General features: G+C 40.0%; 1 protein-coding gene across 16 annotated transcripts in view; it reads right to left on the bottom strand.

The window, feature by feature from the left end:
• LOC135499874 (dual specificity calcium/calmodulin-dependent 3',5'-cyclic nucleotide phosphodiesterase 1A-like) overlaps nucleotides 1-22,918 on the bottom strand; it is a 190,692-nt gene that overhangs the window by 90,776 nt on the left and 76,998 nt on the right. For 2 of the 16 annotated variants that reach the window (XM_064790885.1, XM_064790887.1), the window contains exon 1: nucleotides 16,397-17,007. The exons of 13 other annotated variants lie outside the window; for them this stretch is intronic. In XM_064790885.1, the coding sequence (XP_064646955.1) occupies nucleotides 16,397-16,598 (202 nt within the window). In that variant the 5' untranslated portion in view covers nucleotides 16,599-17,007. Of the gene's footprint in view, nucleotides 1-11,115; nucleotides 11,155-16,396; nucleotides 17,008-22,918 lie in introns of those variants that run through there. One more of the 16 variants, XM_064790894.1, reaches the window with a different exon arrangement.

Raw genomic sequence — 22,918 nt, 5'->3', positions numbered from 1 at the left:
GCAGTGTACCTATGCAAGGTACACTTGAACCTTTGAGTCTGTAACATGTCTATACGTAACAAGAGCTACCATTCCAGCATCAAAAGAGAAACAAATAAGCTGCCTACCTTAAGTGAACTTTTAAGTAAGACCCAATATCTTTGAAATTTGAGTATCCAGAGGTACATTTAGACCTTAAATGATTGCCATGGCAACCACTTCTAACAGTGATTTGCTATATTTCAAAATGTTCCAAGGAGAGGGCCGAGTGGGAAACACATCTGGGCCTAACTTGCAGATTTATTGCCAGTCTTTTGTACCAATGATATAAATGCCTCTTTTTCGTCAAGGCTGGGTTCCTTTTTGGGAAATGGCAGTGATAATTGTCAAGTCCCTCCCCACTTTAAGCCAATAGGACGCCCCTCACCCCCCCCCCCCCCCAAGAAAACTCAGGACACTTACTGGTAAGTGCATGAGAATATATTTATATCGGATTGATTGTTTTCTCAGTGATTACGCATGCTCTGCACTACATATATCCCAGCATATATTTCTCTTCTCCTCTCTATTAGCTTAGTGATTCCAAATTCGGCTTCGGTTACTGGCCAGAAGAAGAGTTTATCACAAGGGCTAGGGCTTCTTTGCACTTGGACGGGGTCATTTGCTTGCTAGGAGATGCAGCAGGCAAAAGAAAAACCCCCAAAGCCAGTCTCAATGAAAGGATACAGCAGTCTTTGTCAGTGGCTAAGGCGAGTCGGAGTTGTTCAGCACAACTGGTACCAGGTTCTAAGCCAAGCTCTCTATTTACCACCGTGTTATTGGAATAAGGATACCCAACAATAAAACAAACAGATTGAGCAATGTTTCACATGTTTCACCTGGCTCAATTATAGTGAATCAACAATACATCAACTGTACAAACAGTGATCTGTCTTCGTCGCCATATTTCACATCTTTCTACCGTCATTTACTGTAGACAGAGGCAGCAAAACAGAAGTAATACATTGCATATACATGTATAAGGGGATCCAGAAAGCTTAGGTAACTACTTAATAAAGCAATGACTTGAATTATGGGCGAACAGGGCTGTCTGTTGCAGAATACCACTTTTTGTTCAAAAATATGTCGAATCTGCAGGAAAAAAACGTTTTTCCGACCCCTGATCCATGCACCAGTGATATATCAAATCCGGCCTTTGACTGGAAGGAAACTTCGGCAACTGTACGGGCATTAAGTTAATCACAGACATGGGCTACTTTTTTCATGTTTTATCCTATGTTTGCAGGGACATGCGCACTAACGCTCTAGATAATACGCATCAGTTACATTCCTCTTGCATGGATAATACTACAGCATCCTGTCGGCCCGATGTTAGAAATATCGATCCGACTTTTTGCATGCTCGGCCGCTTCCCGTTCCCCTCTTCCGGTGCGTGATCAAAAGATTTATGGTCTCAGACATGCGCTGACATCGCCGCATAATACAGCATGTCGTTAAATACATGCAGATGACTGGGTGTGTTAATGGATGACCGGGATGCCAGACCAGATCACCTTGAATAGTGTGGATAACTCAGGCATTGAGGTTTCAACGCTCCCGACAAGTGTCAGTCGTATCACAAAAACTAAGAAAAACTGACACAACTCACTCTTTCCTAAGAGCAACTTCAGCCGCGCTTATAACTACTGGAAGAGTGTGCATAAATTGATAACTACAATGTGCTGCGCTAAAGTCCCCAGAGGAGTACAACTCATCAGAAATATGCATGTTTCTGCAAGTAAATCCTTCTTTGCCAATTTCCTTCGTAAATATAGTGAAATATTTAGGGTACTTCTTCTTATAATGATCTATTCTGCCAAGAGCAAATATTTTCTTTCTTAGCATTGGCTGTTCTGTAAATGTCTTAAACGATTAAAATTTTGACAATACTTTTTTTAAGGGTAAATGCTAATCCAAGGGTTAATCACTTAGAGCCCTGAAGGACACTCCATCGTTCCAGTAATGTCATCTTGAGAGATCTGCACCACTTCTTTGCTTTGATGTTAGAAAGGCCAGCCAGCTGAAGATGACGGATCCATGTCTTAAATGTCGACGAACATCCCATCGGGAACGTCAAGGTCAGAGGCGACGGCCAACAAGGCTTTCCTGCAAGTGGTATTTCGCAACTGATATAATTCACGGAAGTGAGAGGGAAATATATAATCAGGATGGCATCATCAGCTGTCTTCTTATTTTGCATTCACCCTTGAGGAATCATTCTCATATACATGTAGCATATACGAAAATCTTAAAATAAAGAAATTTGGCAACAGTCGTTTTGGCGCTTTTTATCTTCATTTACATCAGTGACTGTCAGTTTTACGGTAAGTTGTAAGTTTGTTTCTGGCCAGGTTCGGTTGACAGCAAAGCTTCCCTATGAGGAAATCTGGTTGTTTCCATTCACGCCGACCTCTCTAATCGGGACACCTCTTTATTAGGAAAAGCTCCCGTCAATCCGGAGGGCGTACGTAATAGAGGAGTTTCACAATATTTCCACTAATTGTCAGCAATTGGGCGCCATAGTCTATGGCTACGAAACCATCAAAGCAAAAGTCCCAAAGGTCTCCTTTCAGTTTTACGAACCATGAATTTGATGGCGTTTAGAAATGCAAATGGTGTCACGGGTGATCCCTTTAAACCGCCCAAGATTGAATGCATAAAACGAGTCTGAGAATAATCACACGATTTACAGACGCAGTGACATTTCGACGAGAAAACAATTCGTAGCGTTCGCGTCGCTAATGAGCCGATTCGCGCCCAGTAATCGATTCACGATCACACATACTATTGTCAGAGTGATTATGAACGTACGTGTTTTGAAGACGGGGATGCAAATACAAAATTGAGTACCAAGGAGATTGTGCTATCGACATGATCGAGCAGGAATTTTCAAATGAAATGCAAATTGAAGTGTGAATATTTTCAGTCAGGTCTGAAGATTCAAGTTTCTTTCGAGATACTTTATAACCATTTAAATTTTCTAACACTTCCTTTCACATGATCTTTATTTATTGACATGTACACATGCCCTAAGGTACATACACATCAGCGTCTATACATGTAAATTGACTACACTGGTAGTGGCTTCTTGCTCAATGGCATTCACTTCCAAAAAGGGATTACACAGCTGTCTTTCAGTTGACTTATTTTCCAATCGTATTATGGGACAGAAGATTCCTTTAGAGCACTCCACACTCATGCTAATATAGCTCAAGGAGTACATCATGACAGCCAAATTGAAGTGAAATCTAAGAAAAATTTAACGGCAAGGCTCTGTCGCACAATTTGACTGAGATCTGGGTAACCCGTGACTAGTGAGTGCGTCACGAGTGTGTAGTGCGTCTCCGTGTAATACATTGGTTATGACAGCAGGTATATTGCTATGGAGTATGTGCAAAGATTGCATTATCACAGAAAAGGACACCATTTGAACAGTAAATTCACGTCAGTACCCTTGTGACAGTCATTGGCATCAGCACAACACTAGTATGTGTTAAAATGTGTCAACATCAACACAGACATTATCCACAGACACGCGGTGTACTTTGTTGACGATGTCAGCAGGGTCAAGGTCGTGGCTTGACATCCAAAATGATGCCAAGATGGCGTCACGGTACGGCATCTACAGCCTCTTCCAGCGTCGAGCGTGCCCGGTACCAACCGTAGCGAAGTGTGGCGATCGTTCAAAGATGACACGGTAGTTAAGATCTATTAGAACTATGATAGCCAGGAAGGAAGCGTCGATATCTCACCCTCTCCGCGGACAACCTCAAGGCTCTCGTATTATCCTAGTATAATCAGACTAGGGGTATTAGCGCTTTGATCAGATAGATGACAGAAAAAATGTCCTGACAAGCTGGTGTCAGATATATAATTGGTAAGAAATGAAATATACGGCAAATCTCCAACTCGGTGTATTCGTTGCAGTATCTAGATAAAGCAATCAGTTTATAAATGAAGAGTTCCAAAACACGATCTAAAACTGTTCCAGAAGCCTGTTGATACTGCTTCCAATCGGAATCATTTCTCATTTCAGTCTTTCGTATTCTTCACGACTTTCAACTTTCTATTATTGAAATGAAAACCAAACAGACCCAGGATTCATGAAAGGAAATCATGCATATCCTAACAATATCGATTCTAAGATCTGATACAGTGACATTTTCTTTCATTAACGACCGAAGCCGACCTAATTAATTCGCCCGGGATACATGGAACGATGTCGATAATTATAACGATACAAGGCCAGATTTCTCTTGGACGCGGTCATACATGCATGCATGTGGAAACGTGTGATTAAGATTGATTAAGTTGTACCATTATCAATAGACAACAGTTGTTATTAAGGGTAGATTAACCGTTCGCTGTGCCGCTCCTTGTTTCAAATTAGGCGAGGCGCAGCTTCTATGGATTTTAGTGGAATTAACACTTCACCGATGACATCATCAACAGTGACTTAGCACTAAACGTTCGAGTTGGTTCAGGTTTTTTCTGGTGTCATATTACTCCGATAAATCAATTTCCAACTATATATAACAGGCAGTCTTAGGAGCTATATCAGTATGAACCAAAGTCAAAGGACCAATTCTACATCGCCTGTCCAAGTGCCCGCTCATCAAATTCCCTATCCATCTGACCATGCACCTGTTGCCTCAATCTAACAAGTAAACTTCCGTTATCATCCACGGACACTCGACAGACTGGGAATATGTCGTGGTCATGTGATAGTGCACATCGATCATCATGGCCACCACATAATCCTGATAAATGCCTCATCCTCTCGTAATTTCCCTGACGGTCGTTCCCGATAAATTGGCCCATATATCACTGATCGACCATCAAGTAGCCCGGACAACACTTGACACACAGGTCCAAGATCACCTCTACTCACTCTCACGATTCACTCTCATGGCTTATTTTCAAACTTACTGCTGTGGCTCACTCTCATCCATTCTCCATAGCAGACATGCTATTCTCAATAATATTCACTTTTCCAGTATTGGCGTCCATTGCGCGTGTATTGAACGTATGATGTACGCGGCAAGAAGACATAAGTGTGGCGATTTACTAAAAATCTTCGAGTCTGCTGTAACGGAACCCTCTTAAATTTTACCAATGTTAGATATTACCAATTTCTTCCAATTTTGAGCCAACTATTCAAGGGCCAAAAGACCCATTACTTCACATAATCGTCTAGTGCGTATAAAAACACTAAAAACACTTCGTTTTAAAAGGAACATTTCGGAAAAATGCACTTTGACAATCTTTTTTTTAATTTCTGAAATAAAATACATGTAGGCACAAACGTACAGTCCAGTATTCCAGTTGTTACTTGGATGAGTGAGTTAAGGTTTTGGGATGGGATGATACGTGTAGTGGGTTTCCACAGTTGGAACAGCAAGAAATATACATTCTACCTGCCTCTAAACCATATACATGTATACGCTTGCAGGCGTTGAACAGAATTGGACTATCAATAAATGATAGGGTTAGGCTATTGTGGACTCTTGGTCATTGTCAGCTGTCATATGATGGCACCGAACCAACTCGATGTCAATGCCATGCAATCCCTAAATCATAACAATGCAAGGCGGATTCCTCAGAGGTCAGGGGGTCAGATGGAGAGGTCCATCGGTCTGGCATTCAGCTGGTGAACTTGGCATCATATGACACTACACACAAAGGCCTGATTACACTGCAGCATTTTCTCGCTCCAAAATACATCTGGAAGGGCAGAATGTTAAAAGCAGGCGCCGGAACCAATTACCAAACCTACCCCTTGGGTTGAAGGTCAAATGGGCACCACTCTGTCACGCCCTTAACAAAGACTAAGACGCATATACTTTGTCTCTCATTTCGAAATGGTCAGATGATGTTGTGGATCAGATGGCCATCTCTTCAAGATGATTGGTCATCTCACTAATGGCGTCGAGAGTATTACTGCGTCTGACACGAGTTCCGGACAGTCATTTCGACCAGTTTATGCGATAAGCCTGTCACGTTGCGCTATCAATTTAGTGATGACTATTAATCAGCCCACACGTATATATTACGCAACGTGGCTTCTGATTAGGGGACTGACCGCTGAAACAAGATGGTTGACCTCAAGAAGCAACTGCGCGAATGCCAGCTGATGCCCCAACGATAGGGGCGTAAAGTTTACCCCCAGTTTACATGTAACTCTTGACCAGGAACACCCACGGGAAGACTTGCGGGTGACTGAGGGTTTCCTAACGTCTCTTCAATTCGCCCCATTTGCTGACGGTCTCAGAAGTAGATATTAATGCCCCCTCAAAATGCATAACGATCCTAAACTGGAATTTAGAGATGGACTGTAAGCAATATTTAGAGCTAAGAAGGGAGATTTTGATACTGCAATATACCTTGCTTCAGCTTCAGCTTCAGATTTAATAACAAAGCGAAGGTTGATCGTTTTATTGCTGGTGACCTACATCGTATGTCATGTCACATGTCCCCATCACATGCGAATGACATGCTGTGCACGTCATGCCCTACTATAATTATAATTCGTCAGCACTTGGCCCCAGCCACTCTCTACATTCCATGCACTGGAGGAAATACTAGTTTGATACACACAACACAATAAACTTGGTATCACCACATGAAATAACAACACTTTTAAATATCATTTGCGATTCAGATAAGCTTCGCTATCCGTTGTTCCGCACAGGCTATTAAACGCAGACCAAACAGTGGCTTTCACAATGAAAGAGTTAACAAATAAAAGCTGAGATAAACATTCGTGTAAATAATGAAAATAAAAGAAGGGTTGAACAAACAAAGGGTGCAAGGTTAACAGGCTGAGTATTGATTCCACACCCTTAGCGAGATGCCATGTCCGCATTTTAAGCTCGAATGACCAATTCTTGCAAATCGAATAAGAAACATGAGTATCTATACATATTAAGTGGCTGAGAGTAAATCCTAATAATTTTAGAGTAAGACAGGCCAGGGAGGCAGTCGACCATGACGGATCGCTTAAAGGGATGCTATAGGCATTGACAGCCCATCCCGTAGCCCGGCAAATTAAAGTTAGCTGTGGAAAATATCAGATGTCGCCACTTTCAGCAAACCCAATCCAAATCTTGTTAAAATCTTGGCAAAACCAGTACGCAGGACCTGTCACGAATCGACTACGGTGTATCTATATGTAGGCTACAGTGTTAAGATTGGTGAATGAACGAGATTGTATCGAGCAATCCTTGGCGTTGTGTGTGGGAGACATGTATTCTTTGACTCGCACATGATATGATAAAGTTGTGCATCACAGTTCACGAATTCGATATTGTAGTCATAAAAGGATTAGGACATGCGTGGAACGTATCTTGTTTGTATATTTTGAAGGCAACTGGCAAGAATCTACTGGCATGACTGGGGGACAATAGTTGCATATACGGCTGAAAAAACACACTATCGTGCGCGTATTCAGGCTTTCCGGAACTTAATGGCTAGCGGTTTTTAAAGCAATGGCTATTGTCATAACTTTTATTCCTGTTTGTTGTTTGGGACTAAGCAAGTCCCATTGCAACTCTGATGTGATGCGACTTCGATGTACTCCTGCCTTAATGAAAGTGATAAACGCCCCTGGCCATGGACAGGCTGTGTTTATTACTTTCATCATAAGGAGAAAGCGAGTTGGTTTGTGAGAAATACCAGCCCCTTTGGCGATTTTGAGCCAATGGATGCCAACATCACAGACGCCATTAGCGGAGGGATCCATAAGCGAGGAAAGAGAGAGAACTTGGCCTTTGGTTAAGGGAAAGGAGAACGCCTGTACTGTGGCAGGGTGTGATGAATGTGAAACTGCGAGTGACCGAAGACTTATATTCTTATCAATAAGAACTGGCTGTATGAATATAGAGAGGACCTAAGATTTTAATAGATGTACTGGCGAACAGAGGCCCTCGTGTATTATCCAGTGCCTTCACAAAATAGATTTAGACATGGATGCTGTTTGAAATTAGCTTTTTGTACTGTTCTGATCAATTCATCAAAACTGTGGAACACACATGTACCATCTCCTATATGCAGATTTGGCACCGAAGGGTTAATGGCACTATTGTTCAACAAATAGAGTCGCCTCTACGCGCCCCATGTTAGATGCCATCTCCGCCTGTGCGATTCCCGTTGGCTATCCGCTCTAATACCGCGAATCAAAACTTCAAAGACTCGCCTTACAAACGCACTAATATGCCCTTAGAAGCTAATTATACTAAATTAGGAAAATGGTTCAGCTGGAGGAGAAATTTACATTGTGTCTGGGTGAAGAGGGGAGGAAGGGTACATCGAGGAGAGGTTTTGTAGGTACATTAGCAATTTGATAATGTTGTTCAATTTAGTTCAAAGCATCGAAAAGTACTTGACGAGCTTCGACGCAAAAGACACTAAATCCATTTACGAGGTATTTTTGAGTATCAAACACAATTTTTTTGCTGTGACTAATGGTTTTTGCCTGAAAGCATCAATTTTGTTATGATTGACTACGATTTGCATGTACTATACCATCCGATCTTGCGGTTTGGTTGGGGATTAAGATCCAAAACTCCATCGGCTACGTCTCACCATAATTGGCCCCCGAGCCAAAATGAAAAACCTTTGAAATACTTAAGCTGTGGAAAGAATTGTGCTCTTGTGTTGCACGGGTTTTTACTGTTTACGTTTGACATGTGCAGTGCGAGGAAGTGATCACCAGACCAGCTCTGAAGCTTAAGCTGGTGCAAAGCATCTGTGAAATTCAGAATTTGCGCAAAAGAGGAAATGGCAGATGACAATGATTGTGACGCAATTAACTTTGTATATCACAGGACAATAGCACGTGTGAGAGGACATTACCCTGTATGGCCAGCTATGCTTTTATATGTAGTTCCACACGATCTATAGCAGAAATTCTAAAATACCTTGGTACCGTAAAGTCAACTTTTAAATGGAAAATGCATAAGCCTCGTTCTGAGAGTGGAGTGTTTTGGACACGCAACCAAGATGCTCTACCAAAGTTCCCTCGGGTTGCACTAAAATGTGGAACCATGCACACAGCTCACTTCAGAAGTTTGAGACTCTCAAAACACTGCTTCAAACACAAATCAGCCAAGGAAGCATCAACCACCCTAAGTTTTTTAATGAGCACTACACATATTTGCTGAGAAAAACGCTCCAAATAGCCCATTTGCGCGGATTTTAGCGTCACTTGAGCGAGCCGATCCGGACTTCCTATACGGGCTGCCGTAACATAATGTAAACAACGGCGCTACTTTATCGCACCACAAAAACAACAATCATATTCTTTATCCAAATTCACATTAGAAGACAACACACGTTACTTAGTTGGCTTGCGTAGAATCCTTGATGATGAGGATGATTTTGTCAAGGATGACATCAACCGCTTAAAAATAATAATGTATAGCGTGTGGCAAGCATAACTGACCACATAGGGTGATGGGGCACAGACTTCAATAACTTACTTTTTTGCGTATTACGGGTATGCTGAAGGATTTCGCACTCCCTTACAGCAGTTGCAAATTTGTCTAACACCTGACCCATGATGCACTAAAAGAAAGGTTTTGAAAATAAAGTTATGATCTAACATCAGCGTTACTGCTGATTGAGCAACCCGGCCAGATCTTGCGCCCATTATGAATCATAGACAGCTTTCATTCAGTGAAGAAAATACAGTTCAGCTTTGAGGCAAAATTCCCTGATCCCGGCCCCCTCTTTAATCAGTCTCGCCACATTTTCTCCTGAGCCAATTTAATGCGCATCATAAAGTCTTACAGCACATCCCATTGATCCGAATAAAATATCTGATCAAGACGTTGATCGTTAATAAAGGGCATGGTAGAGACTATTCAGTCGTGGATTATAAACCAGTCGATGAAATCAATCAATAATACTAATCAAGAAGATCAATATCCGATAAGTAGTAGGTACAAATAGAGATCAAAAATGATTTAACCCTACCAAGACGAAACCCGACTTTGAGAAAATAACAAAAAGGAAAACTAATCGTAAAACCAATTATGCCATCAAAAAGCGCTCAACAAGAACCTTGTAAGGATTGGTCATGTCAACAGGTTAAGAAAAACAAACATGAGTGGTTGTGTCAAAAGGTTTACACATAGTACCATTAGACAAGTTAGAAAGCGCTCACCAAGAACTTCCAAACCACAAATAGTAACATTAGAAAAGTCACCAAGAATTTTCAAACAATTATGGTATTGCAAATATATGTTCCGGCAAAAACGATAACTCGTGTGTCTTAAAATGAGAATGCACCAAAACACAAGTGGTACCATCTGAAAGTGCTCGAAAACTTTTCAACATGTGGATTTATGTCAATTAGTTTTGACGGTTCTTGGCATTTTCTATAATTTCTGAACTTGAATGCAGAACTAGAAAGGAGTGTCTTCACTTTGGTGATTACGTACAGAAGTGTTAAAGTACATGTAACCTCCTCAATTCTTCCTGTCACTGAACTATGTATTGATATTTCCGTAAGGAAATCTTCAGATGCCATCGCAACAAAACTGAATCTCTAAAAACATGTACTGAGACGAAAATAACTGATTTTTAAATCATGCACAGTCAGTGTGATGCTTCACGTTGCAGACTATGCATTGTAAGTCAATAACTTGCAATGCGTAGTTCTTATCAAGGATTGTGTCCTTAGTTGATGGGTGTCCTAAATAGAGAGGGTGTCCTAAATAGAGAGGGCGTCCTGAATTAAGCGGTGTACGCTAAGGGTGAATCTCTGTATTCGAATTATCTCGGTCAATGAAACAAACGTATTTTCCAGAAAACAAGTCAATGAATGCACTGGAAAAGTAAGAAGCAAGTTGCCAAAAAGTGGCAAGACACTATTTTTGATACAGACTGTACCAATAAACAATGACCTTCTGAACAACCTGGTATCTAGTATCACTAACCACTGCCTTAAGCTTTCAAAATGAAAGTATCCATCACTATAATTAACCTGGGACAAGGTTGATTACAAACTCCGTCACATACTCTGACCCTACATAAAATATCTGCGGAGCAGGGTTATGCTAAAATGGGACAGGGTTTGACTAAAATGTTACCAACCTGTTGTCTGCATCCCCGAGATTAATCTCCTACTCCTAACGTGGCGTATTTTTGAATACAATACGAAAGCCTAGTCGGATAAGAGAGTAAGTGGCCTTGTCGTTACCATGGTAACAAAATAACCATATTGGTACCTGTCGTGATTATGGCTCGTTTGAAAATTATACGTCAGTTATATCGAGAGGAAATAGCTCGATTGGTTTTTACATCAATATAATTTGTTACAGAACAAGTCAATATTATGGTTGGAGTAGACTGGTTTCCTGTCTGGTGATTGGGACTGCTTTTTGACAGATGTCTACCAACTTACATGTAATCATGTGACATCTGAGAGCCTATGTGACGTCATTCAATATGAGTGCACTCACAACTACACTATAATTTCCGTAATGCTAAAAGCTTCGGATATCCCAAATAACCTCAAATATTGTGAAAGTAGCAAAAAATCTCATATTGTCAGGTACCTTGAATATTGTGAGCGAAACCCTCATATATTGAAAACGAACTATAGTAACAAACTCAAAGCACAATTGGTACTGAATAAAACCAATATATAAGGTGAAATTGATATTGATATCGTTAAATATAGAATAAGAGGTAAAATCTTTTTTAATTTAGGAACTGAACAGCAATAATAGATACATGTAAGTCATCTAACAGGAGGTCATATAGAGGCCATGTTAGCCAGCTGTCAGTTAAAGTATTGAGATTGGATGGCCCTGAAAATTGACAGAATTCGTGCAGATTTGTCAATTTAAGGATTTGTAAACAACATGTTACTGAATATAATCTACAGCAAGATAAGTTTCATACTCTTTTTCCAATTTAGGATATAGCATGCTAAGTGTAGAGCACATGGTATTATGACATTTCAAAAGTCTTATGCTCTATTCGACGAGTCATCATGCGCAGCGCTTTAGCCTGAGACTTGCAAACAAGCGATCTTTGAATCGCTGCGACTTTCGTCGTTTGTACGGCGCTTTAGTCCGAGCCATCATATGAAAATATGTAAATATCTATGTTTGTTTTTGTAAAGAAACAAATATAGAGCAGATTTTGTTTATCTGTTCCAAGTCGATACCAAATCTATTGGGATCTTGATGAAAGAAAAAATCTAGAATTAAACTGAGCGGTTTCTTGAAGTGATTAAATATTGATGAAGATTTGAGCTAAAATGAATTAAGCCAACTCTAAATTACTTGATATTAATTAGCAAGCAGAAAATTGCCATGGCCATGGTTATTTTCGTTTCTCTGGATGCTAATCTTAATAACTAATTATTCAATTAATTAATTTCGGGGTCATTGATCAACTGAATAAGTAAATTACACCATCAATATCATAGGAACAAAATAGTCTTGAAGATAAAATAATAGCCGTACATTTTATTCCCAAGTGTTTCCTATGCTGCACTACATCAAACTTGTGGAGCCATTCCAACAAAATTCTCAATATTGCCAAGAATTATTCAAGTGACTGGTTTTCTTTAATTAAAATTTGAGATCCGAATAAATATCCCAAATCATTTCGCAAGCGAATGACACGTTGAAATACAATTTTAAGGGCTTACCCGTCCATCGAAAATGAATATTTTTAAAGGTGCAGCGATGGCCATGTGCATGCATCATATCTATGGCTTGAACTGAATTTTCAGAACTGGTGAAAGTAGAGTATTGATGAAATTTTACCTTTTATGCACTCAGAATACTTGTACACCACAGACATTTTTGAAGAAAAAAATCCCCCGAGTCAAAAGTTATCCTCTTTCTTTTGGCCGGAGACAACGTTACTAAAGTCAGGCTTTGGGGAACCGCCAAGGACCTACAACAAACAACCAAGTTTGTCGCATCACCTGAGGATATGACGGCATAGTACGAAAATCTAAACTCTGAACGCAGAAAGGTTATCCTTAATCCACAACAAACTCCTTAGAAATGCACAGGAAGTGCAACAGGTCTTCAAAAACACCTCAAGTTTGTGACACAGCAAAAATTGCTTCATATATAACGTGGATATGCAAGGGTAGCAATTGGTGATGTCATATTTCTATTTCTATGTTTTTCACAGGGAAACAGCACAGTTATGTGGTCTACTGGCAACCTCTGGTCGAGCAGGTCATCAGGGTTTGACAAAGGGAGTTTGTATCTGTTTTTCACATGATTTGAAAACGCAATTTTCCACTGGGTCAGTGTGTGTACCTCAGATACACAAGACACAAACATCAATGTTTCTTGCCAGAAATATGTTTTGATCTCCGGAACGCATTTTGTGCGCCGTTAACACCAAAGTTATTTATCTGACGTGGATGTGGCGTCGATCCGATGTAGCTGTTTTCGTGTCGTTAAACGGCATATTGGTTTCGAATTTGTAATAAACAAAGCGGGCTTAGATCCGTGAAACTCTAGAGTAAGAATGTCTTTGTTGGAGGTGGAAAGGGTTAATAGTCAGGACAGCTGTCTCCACATTTCCATACGATATCAAATACAGCTGTCTACACATCTTCATATGAAACAGATTTCTAATAAAAGTAGATTCTACGCTCCGATTGCTATTATGGATACAGCATATCTTTACAAACATCATAACCTTAATTCACAGTTGGACAACGTGTTTATTCACTGTGAAGTTATTAGAAAACCTCGAAGACATCAGGGCCATCATGAATTTCCGACAAGAACCTCTGAATGGGGACACCTCTGCCGAAAGGATGATATTTTCTCTCATTTTAATTAAGGGCAATATTACCCAGCTGTCGGCTGCCAAGTCACCTTCTATTCTACATTAGTTTCCATCAAAATATTGCCAAAAAAGGAAAAATACAAAACCTTAATAAATTATCACGCTGTCTATTTGGAACCAAAACTACTGTCCCTAGAGAGTGTGTCCGCTGTACAAGAGGGGTTCTACTCTATTATGCCGCAATTTTGTTGAATCTTGGCATTTATGGTATTTGTATAACAGTTACCCAATGGGTTTGCTGAAATTTTTATTCATAAGGTATTTAATAATTGGAAACTTTTAAAATCAACTTAAATTTTTTTATTTCGCAACGAATGTAGTGGCCGGGCCCTTTGTTGCAATCAAAAACATTTCAACCTATAGCTTTTTCGATGATCGACTGCTTAAGTTTGATATGCCACCAGGCGGAACTCATCAAAGCCATACAACATATAATGCATCGATCATCTCCTTTACAATCAACAGAAAATGTGTCTTCAAAGACGTTTTCATTGAATGTTCACTTGTATGCTTAATACTTGTTGGTTTTTCAATATGTTGACAAAAAAATGTTAAGAAATTCTTTACATATAATGGGGCAGAGCAAAGCTAGCAATATGCACAATTTGGCAACCTCTCATAAGATCTCTGGTAAATCTGAGTATTGTTAAGGTCACACGTTTCATATCTTTTCATGGCGAAATCAATAGAGTTCTAAAACACCTAGGTTACAATGTTTTATATCTATAATGGACTTTGAATAAGCCTCATTTTGATCACATTATAGGTTTTGTTGCGACAATCATAACCTATTGGGTTGAGATGGGATGTGTCAAAAGCAGTTCATTGGCGGATTATGGCTTGAATATATCAAGTTTAACATTTTTTTAGTTAGAAATAATACCGGTAACTCATCACTAGCTTGGCGCAACAAAAACCGCTCAGGTGGAGCTTTTATTTGCCCCAAACTTCGACTGCTGTCTCGGCTTTGGACAACACCTTCATGGCATGTCCAGTCGGTTTCAATTCCTCAAACCAAGATCCAAGGGACAATAGTCCAATGCTGTTTTAATTCCATATATCTTTTCAAAGATTTCTCAAAATAGGCGAGGCACTAGTCAATGGGCCCCTACCCATTCAACCTCCTCATCTCACGTCAAGAAAAATGAAACGAATGACGAATATCAACAAAATACTGTCACCGCATTGAAAACCACAAAATTATGATTGATGTATTTTTATTCAAAGTTATGCGTAGACTGTAAAATCCTATCAATAAAATCTGACTGGCCGAACTGAATGTCGCCAATTTTCAAACAGCAGATTATCTGATATACACGATAGTTAATGTCAATATACTGAAATAGGCCTTTAATAGCGAATATTTTAACTTTTATGCTCCCCACAGGCATACATTGATTTAACTAGGCCACATGACAACTTTGATATGACAGAAATATGTTCACCATGCTGGGTCTGTCTTTGTGAAAAACGACAATAAATTTATAAATTAGGCATGAACGGACTTTCTTTCTCTATGGGTGTCAAAATAAACCAAAGGGTTTCTTCTCGTGGTGTCTGTCTGGCAATATGATATCTAATGTTGTGTTGATCATCTGAAGTAGGGGCCATGGGGATCAATATGGGCTTTTGGTAGCAGTGAAAAATGATATCAGTTTCTGTTTTTAATGGCCTACTTTTGAAACGAGATCAGAGTGGTTTATGTAAACAGTTACATTTCTTCTTCAATGCATCACTTTTTCTCCCTCTACAAAAGTTATCTATACCTATATGCCAGTGAAGTGACGTTTTCTTAATACACAGTCATTTCTACTTCTGTATTATTATTACAGCAATGACGGTTTATTGCTGACATTTATTAGCTTTTATTGATTGATTAGCTGAGTTCTTTTCATAATTGATATACACTACACAATTGCTATCCGAGATCGAGTCCATGATAGCAAAAAGTTACCGTAGGCGAAAGTCCGACCCTACATTGTTCAGCGGCTGATTTTTGCTAAAAACTTCTATACATTTGAAGAAATGAATGGTCAGGTGTAAAACATTGTAAATCCACTTGAATAGAAGGCAACGACCAATCAGCGAGCAGCCTCAGATTTGAATATCGTGTAATTTTGGTGGAGTAATTCGATGACGCAGTCACTGTAGCAAAATACCAGAGAAATTATATTATTTTGTTGCAGCAACCTATGATAAATATCGCATACGAGAAGTCTCAAATTTGTGGCGATAGTTCTGGTGCCTGCGACAAGAACAGGTCGTCTCTGCGACCCACAATAACTTGTGTTTACCTGCAGACAAACATTCGTTTTATTGATCATCGCAGCGGTTGTTATGCATTGGAGGTCGCAGTAATAAGAATCTCTCGTTTGCGATAAAAAATATCACTAGTTTTAGACATGATAGAACCCCTTTGTCATGTGTGTCATATTTGTGGCCTTGTTCACATTGTCTGAAAATGTTGGAAGCGTTGACGAAACAGCCCAATTGGAGTTGTTAATTGCATGAGAGATAATTGCATGAGAAAAACGAATCTTACTGTAACTCGACTTTGCTCTTCTCGGCGTCGGAGAATCATAACCGTAGTAAGCCGAATATGTTGTCTCTTTTGGTGCAATAATATGTAGGGTCGGCTGTATTATGCGGCATGGCAATAGTTTCCGGCGCTGAAAAAACTGGTCGCCGGCATTGGTCCGCATGTCCCGCGGACGGGGACTTATTTGAAATCTTTGGTACGACATTTTTGCCAGTTTTTGAAGGATCCTGCGAAGGCTTTTAATCCACTTTTTTCCTGTTAAAACGTGTTCTTTGGGATCATTTTGAGCGCTTACTCCTTTTGAAAACTACTTGTACATAAAGTGACCATGTGATGTATTTTCCCGTCAGTATGATCTACAAAAAGTATCCCTTTATCACAGCGCTCAAGGCTTCTAAGAAATTTCTCACTAAATATTAGTGATTCCTTAGTTGTAGCAGTGAAATTCCATAATTCCTCGAGAAAATCAAGTGTATCCTCAATAAATGAATGTTCAGTTTATCACTTGAAAGTACTGATTAAGCCAACTATCCATTCATTACAACTTTCCTTGTGATTCTCTGAGAAATCGAAGTAACTATATCTCCTACTATAAAATTCAAACCACTTTTCACGAGTCCATGTCACTAATAGAAATTTTCTAGATAGCATAATTCATATTTCAACATATTTTCAGCGTACTACCTGTATTGGCAAATGTCAACATTTCCATATTCTATTCAGAATGTCCTTTTTCACTCGGGCATGACTTCAAACATAGAAATTGCCTTAACGATATGGCCCATAGGCCTATTAGAGTTAGAGGCATATATATAGATAGATACTCATGAGAATGGTCTTGAGGCCACACCAGAGAGACTTATTTTTCTTTAAATTTTTTCTCAAAGGCCTTTGCTATTTCCTCATTATCCTTAAAGGAGTACACGTATGGCATTTGTTTATTAATCTTTGGTAGGGAAAATTAATGCATTTAAATGGGATTTCGCACACCAACGATTCAGCCTACTTTTTACAATTTCTCGGGTGGTGAAAATGAACCGTCTCATTTCCTATTCATAAGTATGACTTGATGATGCTTCGATACCTACTAATGCGAGGAAATGGCATTGTGTTCGTGGTAGGAAATACGCTTTAAACACAATGCCGTAGTGCAGTTACCATGCATGCCACTTCGCTGAAACTCTTGATCGCATGCAACAACATTGCTCGTTTGCAGTGGTTATCGCAGGTGCCTGTGACAAGAATCGGTTATCGCAGCGGCCTGCAATTGATATCTAACTCGGCGTTTATGGGCTTGTGCTCCTGGAGGGGAGATATTCCTGTTGCATATAGCAGCGATTATAAAACACATTACATCAACAAGGGAGTATTCAGAGACACAAATTCCCAACATTATCATTATATTTGTTATATAAATTTTAGTTTCTTGCAGCCGTTTAGGATTTTTACAGCCGTCTTGGATTTAAGGCAAATCGATGGAGCCATCAAGTTGAACGAATATGATGTCCGGACCACATAACTCAAAAAAAAGTAGACGGGAATTTTAAAAAAAATGTCGCACTTGATCGACCTAGCTCTGTCAAAAACTTTGGCCCGGCCTAACTTAAACTACACATACACACTCTAAGCTAATGACACCATTGGTGAAACATGACTGAACAATGGTAGATCACTACCCAAACTATTGACAACGAATATTAGCTTTCCAATTCAATTATCAGACAGAGGGTCTGAGATTACTAAGTACAATATATATATAAATGTAATTGGTTTTACCCAAAAAATAAATTACTTTGGAAAACAAGGCCAACCCTGTGTGATTAATTTTAATGAGCTTTTTCGATATGTTACATTACTCTGTTCAGTATGGACAAATTGACGCAAAACAGTGTAAGTTTTTTGTCATGTTGTCCTTCGTCTGCACGTACGTATAATGACGACGTACGTATAATGACATGCCCCTCAATATTCTTGAAGAAAATTACCAAAATATTAATAATCATATTATGACCGCTGCTTTCTAAGACAGCTCTGCCTTAAAGGGAGACTATAGGCTGGAGTGCCAGGTAGGTCTCATTATTATGTTAAAAGTCCCCCTCGAAAACTGTTCATACCATAGCATGCGTTTAAGTTTGATATTCAATGACACATGCCACTTTAAACGTATACAAAATGTTGTTTCGATGTCGCTATGGGGTCATTGAAAATCACCCAAGCTACAAAGTTGATGAATGCCTGAACAGTGCGGTTGAAACGGAGATATAGTGTATGGTAATAGTTTGAAGAGAAACAGGAAGGAAAATATTTTTGCACGCGCATGGTGTAACGATGAAACTACAAAAATATCTTCTCATTTTTAAAGTCCCATCTTGAAGGGATGACTGGGTTTAAGCTTTTCAATAAGTTTTTCATATCTACGGGAGACAATCTTAGAAAACATTCAGAAGGTCTGTCAGTAACCTTGGATAGAGCAATCTAGTTAAAAGTGCCGCCACCTGTGGAGAGATGTATACAGTAGCACCTCTAGCGGGACACATGTAAACAACACACACAAACATGACCTCTGAGGACTTTGAATAATGCACTTGGTCGACAGAACCTTGAGCCAAATTTCCTAATGTACAGGTTCATTGGAGATCTTATTCACGCGCATGCGTAGAGAACAACTTGGGCATGAGATATGTTGGTTGTTCATGCAAAAATCGCTTCCAGTCGGACCGTGACTTCTCCAAACAGGATATTGAAAAATTATTGAAGTAAAAATGCACTCGAAGGAAGTGTAACCATGTTTGAAGATGCCTTGCAACAATGACGAAAATCCTTATTACATGTAGATCGGCATTAGTGTGATACTACGGGTGGCGGCGCACGGTGGCAAGCAGTGGTATTATCCTCCTGGCCTGGTATATTCCAAGCCCAAGTTGAATTGTCCAATTATCAGGATAGAGAAAATTTTGTTCCAATCTCTTCCAACCGATGCGCTTATTCAAAGTCCTTAAACATGTTAAAGAAGCATAAGGAAGGTGTTCACTGATTAAGATTCAGATGACGACATTTGCTATTTGGCTCCCCATTTGTATGCATTGCTTAGATAATGCTCAAGTCAACCAATGATTAGTGACTTGATGGCTGAGCCAGGCATGATGGGAAAATAAATTCCGGTCATACTTTACGGTCGCAATGTTGTTAAGATAAACCAAACACTCGGATGTTGATGCTATTACGCTAGGCTATTATTAGCCGACCCCAGATAGCGTCGCTACGCTAATATCGTCTTTCGCATAAGACGGAACAAAACTACTAGGATTGGGACGGACAAAGATATGTATGAATATATGAATATATACGACAAAGATACTAATGGAAGTCAATGTCTGGCACAACAGTTCGCATTTTTGGAGCTGGCATGGTCTCGCGGTTTTTAGGTGTGAGATATGTTTGATTTGAAGGGCTAACATTGAGGGCCTGGTTGCTTAGTTGGGGCTAGCAGAACATCGGTATCACGCTACTCTTGCAAATAATTAGTTGAGTACCAGAATTCTGATCTTATGCTGACTGAACAACTGGGCCCTGGACTCCATCCTCTTGCCAAAGATAGAATCACCTGCACAAAAACCCGACTGGAACTCCACCCAAAGAGGGCAAAACAGGCAAACGGCTTAGGTTAGCTGTTCAATCGGTGTTAACGACAAAGGACATCATTAGCTCAACTTAGCCTTATCTTTCAGTAAAGTAGCGTCAGGACTTCATGCCAACGTTACTGCCAATGCAGACATATTGAGCAAAAGGGTCCTGCAGATCAGGTACATGTATTTCCAACATGTGACGAGCATCAAGCAACAACTACTATTGCCATCTTCAATCAATGCGTAGAACCAACTTACAGAGCCGAAGATTCCAGTTCCGAGTATCTACCTGTAGGGCAGCACTGTGCCACCACTTGTTGCACTGCGTAGGTCTTCAAATAGCCTCCCAGTGGCTCTACTGGTAGTCAGTAGCCCAGCCAATATTTTCGTGTAAGGTTCTGTACAAAATGTACATGTTTCGGCCAAGTTAACCTGAATCGAACAACTATTTCTTGATGGATACAGGCATCCTAAGGTCAGGCCGGGACACTTGTCTATCTGTTTCCATGGCAACGATGACATTCTAATTTTTGTGTCATGTGAAAAGAGAACGGGGCATGACACAGTCCTGTATTGTTTGATATTGCGGCGTAAGTTTTCTTGCGGGCGCTATTAGAACAATTACGTCGACAGTAGGGTCCGAGAGTGTGTTCTTTGAAAAAAATATTCGTCGCATAATAATTATAATCTTTTGCATGATAAAGAGAGTCATTGCTGAGGAATCACATTTAAATGAACTGAATGGTGTGTAGTGGTTAGGTTGCATGTCATTGACCCGGAAGTTATTGGTTTGAATCCGTTTTGTTCTACTCTGTTTTTCATCCACACTGTTCTACGTAGTGTAGATAAAGCGTACAGTGCAATACATGCCAAAAGACAAGTCCATTGATCATAATCTTTTCTTACCCGGGGTATGTCGAGACCACTAGGGCACGATTTGTATCGGCTAAACACAGTGTCGGCATTAAAATGTGCACTTTTCCATCTTAATAGATGCTCCATTTCTCGAAGATATAGCACTGCACGAAAAACAAGCCTAAAATAGCTTGGAAAATTTGTCAGTATTTCACATCAAAAAATCCTGTTTTTAGTCATGTTTTGTCTGATTCAGACCGGTCCTGGTACAGGGGCGAGAGGAACAAGCACTCCTTTTAAGATTCAAAGATAATCAGAAAACACGAGAGGGCGCTTCTAATTACCCGAGTTGACAAGTCGGTACCACACGACAGTCAGGGAGCACTCATTATTGACATCGATGGAGCATCTGGTAATTGCATCACAAACGAAAAGCATACGAAATGATATGAGTAACTTATTCATGAGAGATAGCCAGCCATTTCAGCACTCCCTGCTGATCGGTATGCCGGGGAGAATGGTGGACATGACCGCAGGATAGCCGTAATTTCCTTGTCTGTCTTGGGGGAGGATAAACGAGATGATGTACGGCCTCTAGCATGACAATCTCTCATAATAGATAACACACCAGAATATAACAACGGACACTTACAGTCTCTTTGACAAAAAATGGCACTCACTCAGATGGTTTCTTTTTGAATTCATACAGAAAATGCAGCTGTTGAACAAAATGTAGCATTTCATCTGAAATTTCAATTTTTAAAGTACTTAAAAATACTTACCTTGTCAGAATTGGACAATACAATAGACTATGCCAGTCTGAACGAGCCATTTATATTAATTTGTCCTTTACTTCTGGCTTGGGGAGTTGTGACGTTTGATATTTGACCTATTGAAATATTCATAACATGAGCGGAAGCAATTTACCAACAACAGCCTGGGGCTGTCATCATACTGGATAGACGAACTGCTGTGAAACTCTAATAACTGAAGAAACCCAACATCTCGGAGGCATCTTGTGTATCATTTGATGCATCATTCTTGTGAACAGTCCCCCGTCAAATTTTACAGCCTGTACAAACTCAATGGCTCAATTGACTCAATAGTGGACAATTCAACAGGACATTCCCTTTTTGCCAAGCTTTGCCTCATCAGGATTCATGGCAGACGAAGTCCAACGCATCGCTGTTTGTGTCACTATGGAGGTACTATTTAACGGTGCCACAAAGCAGATGGGGCCTTAGTTATGGTCTGCCTTCCAGCAGATCTAGCCTCATTTGTGATGTACATGTAATCGAAGTTCCTCCCTCTGCTATCGATACACTGACAGTGGTCTACCGGAGTAACCTCCAAGATCACGATCAATGTCAAGAAATGTCATAAGCCGACTGTAATTCGCTATCAAATTTAACGGCGGAGTGGAAGGAGTAAACGCTCCGCAACCTCTGTAGTATCTGTCTTATTTTAAAATATTCTGTCAAATCTGGTGTGTGTTTTTGTTTGTAACTATAGGTCAGGCTTTTTTACTGTTTGACTCTCCGTTTTTTCAAGATTTTTTTCAAGCCTGGCCTTAACTTCATAGTGTCCTTTCAAACAGACCTCCAATGTTCTGAGTAGCGAGGTCTTTGTAGCAGTGTTACCTTAACCTTGACTTAGCGATGTCACATAAGCTTATCTGCAGATGACCAAGAACTATAAAATCAGTTCGTGGTCTTGCCTAATATCATTAGCCACTGGTTTAGGCTTTGACGTCACGCACACTATGAGAGGAAGTCTTGAACAATTCCCTAATTGCCACTGTGACGTACCGACCAGTGTAAATGCTCAAGTCGACGACCTGATTAGCGCAGTCTTTGTAACAGTGTTGCTATGACATTAACAATATGGCGTCATAACTCGGGTCTCCTAAAAAGAGCTGACAGTAAGAGGCTTTATGCTAGTCATCTCTTCTAATTAACAGCGCCGCAACGAGTGGCACATGACGATTAAAGCTCCCTCGCATACGTGCAATACTCTAGATTCACTGATCTAGGACCGGTTCATA

This window comes from Lineus longissimus, chromosome 15 (genome assembly GCF_910592395.1).
Source record: "Lineus longissimus chromosome 15, tnLinLong1.2, whole genome shotgun sequence".
Lineage (NCBI taxonomy): Eukaryota > Metazoa > Nemertea > Pilidiophora > Heteronemertea > Lineidae > Lineus > Lineus longissimus.
The sequence above is the reverse complement of the archived record's forward strand: the minus strand, read 5'-3'. Positions and strand labels throughout refer to the sequence as shown.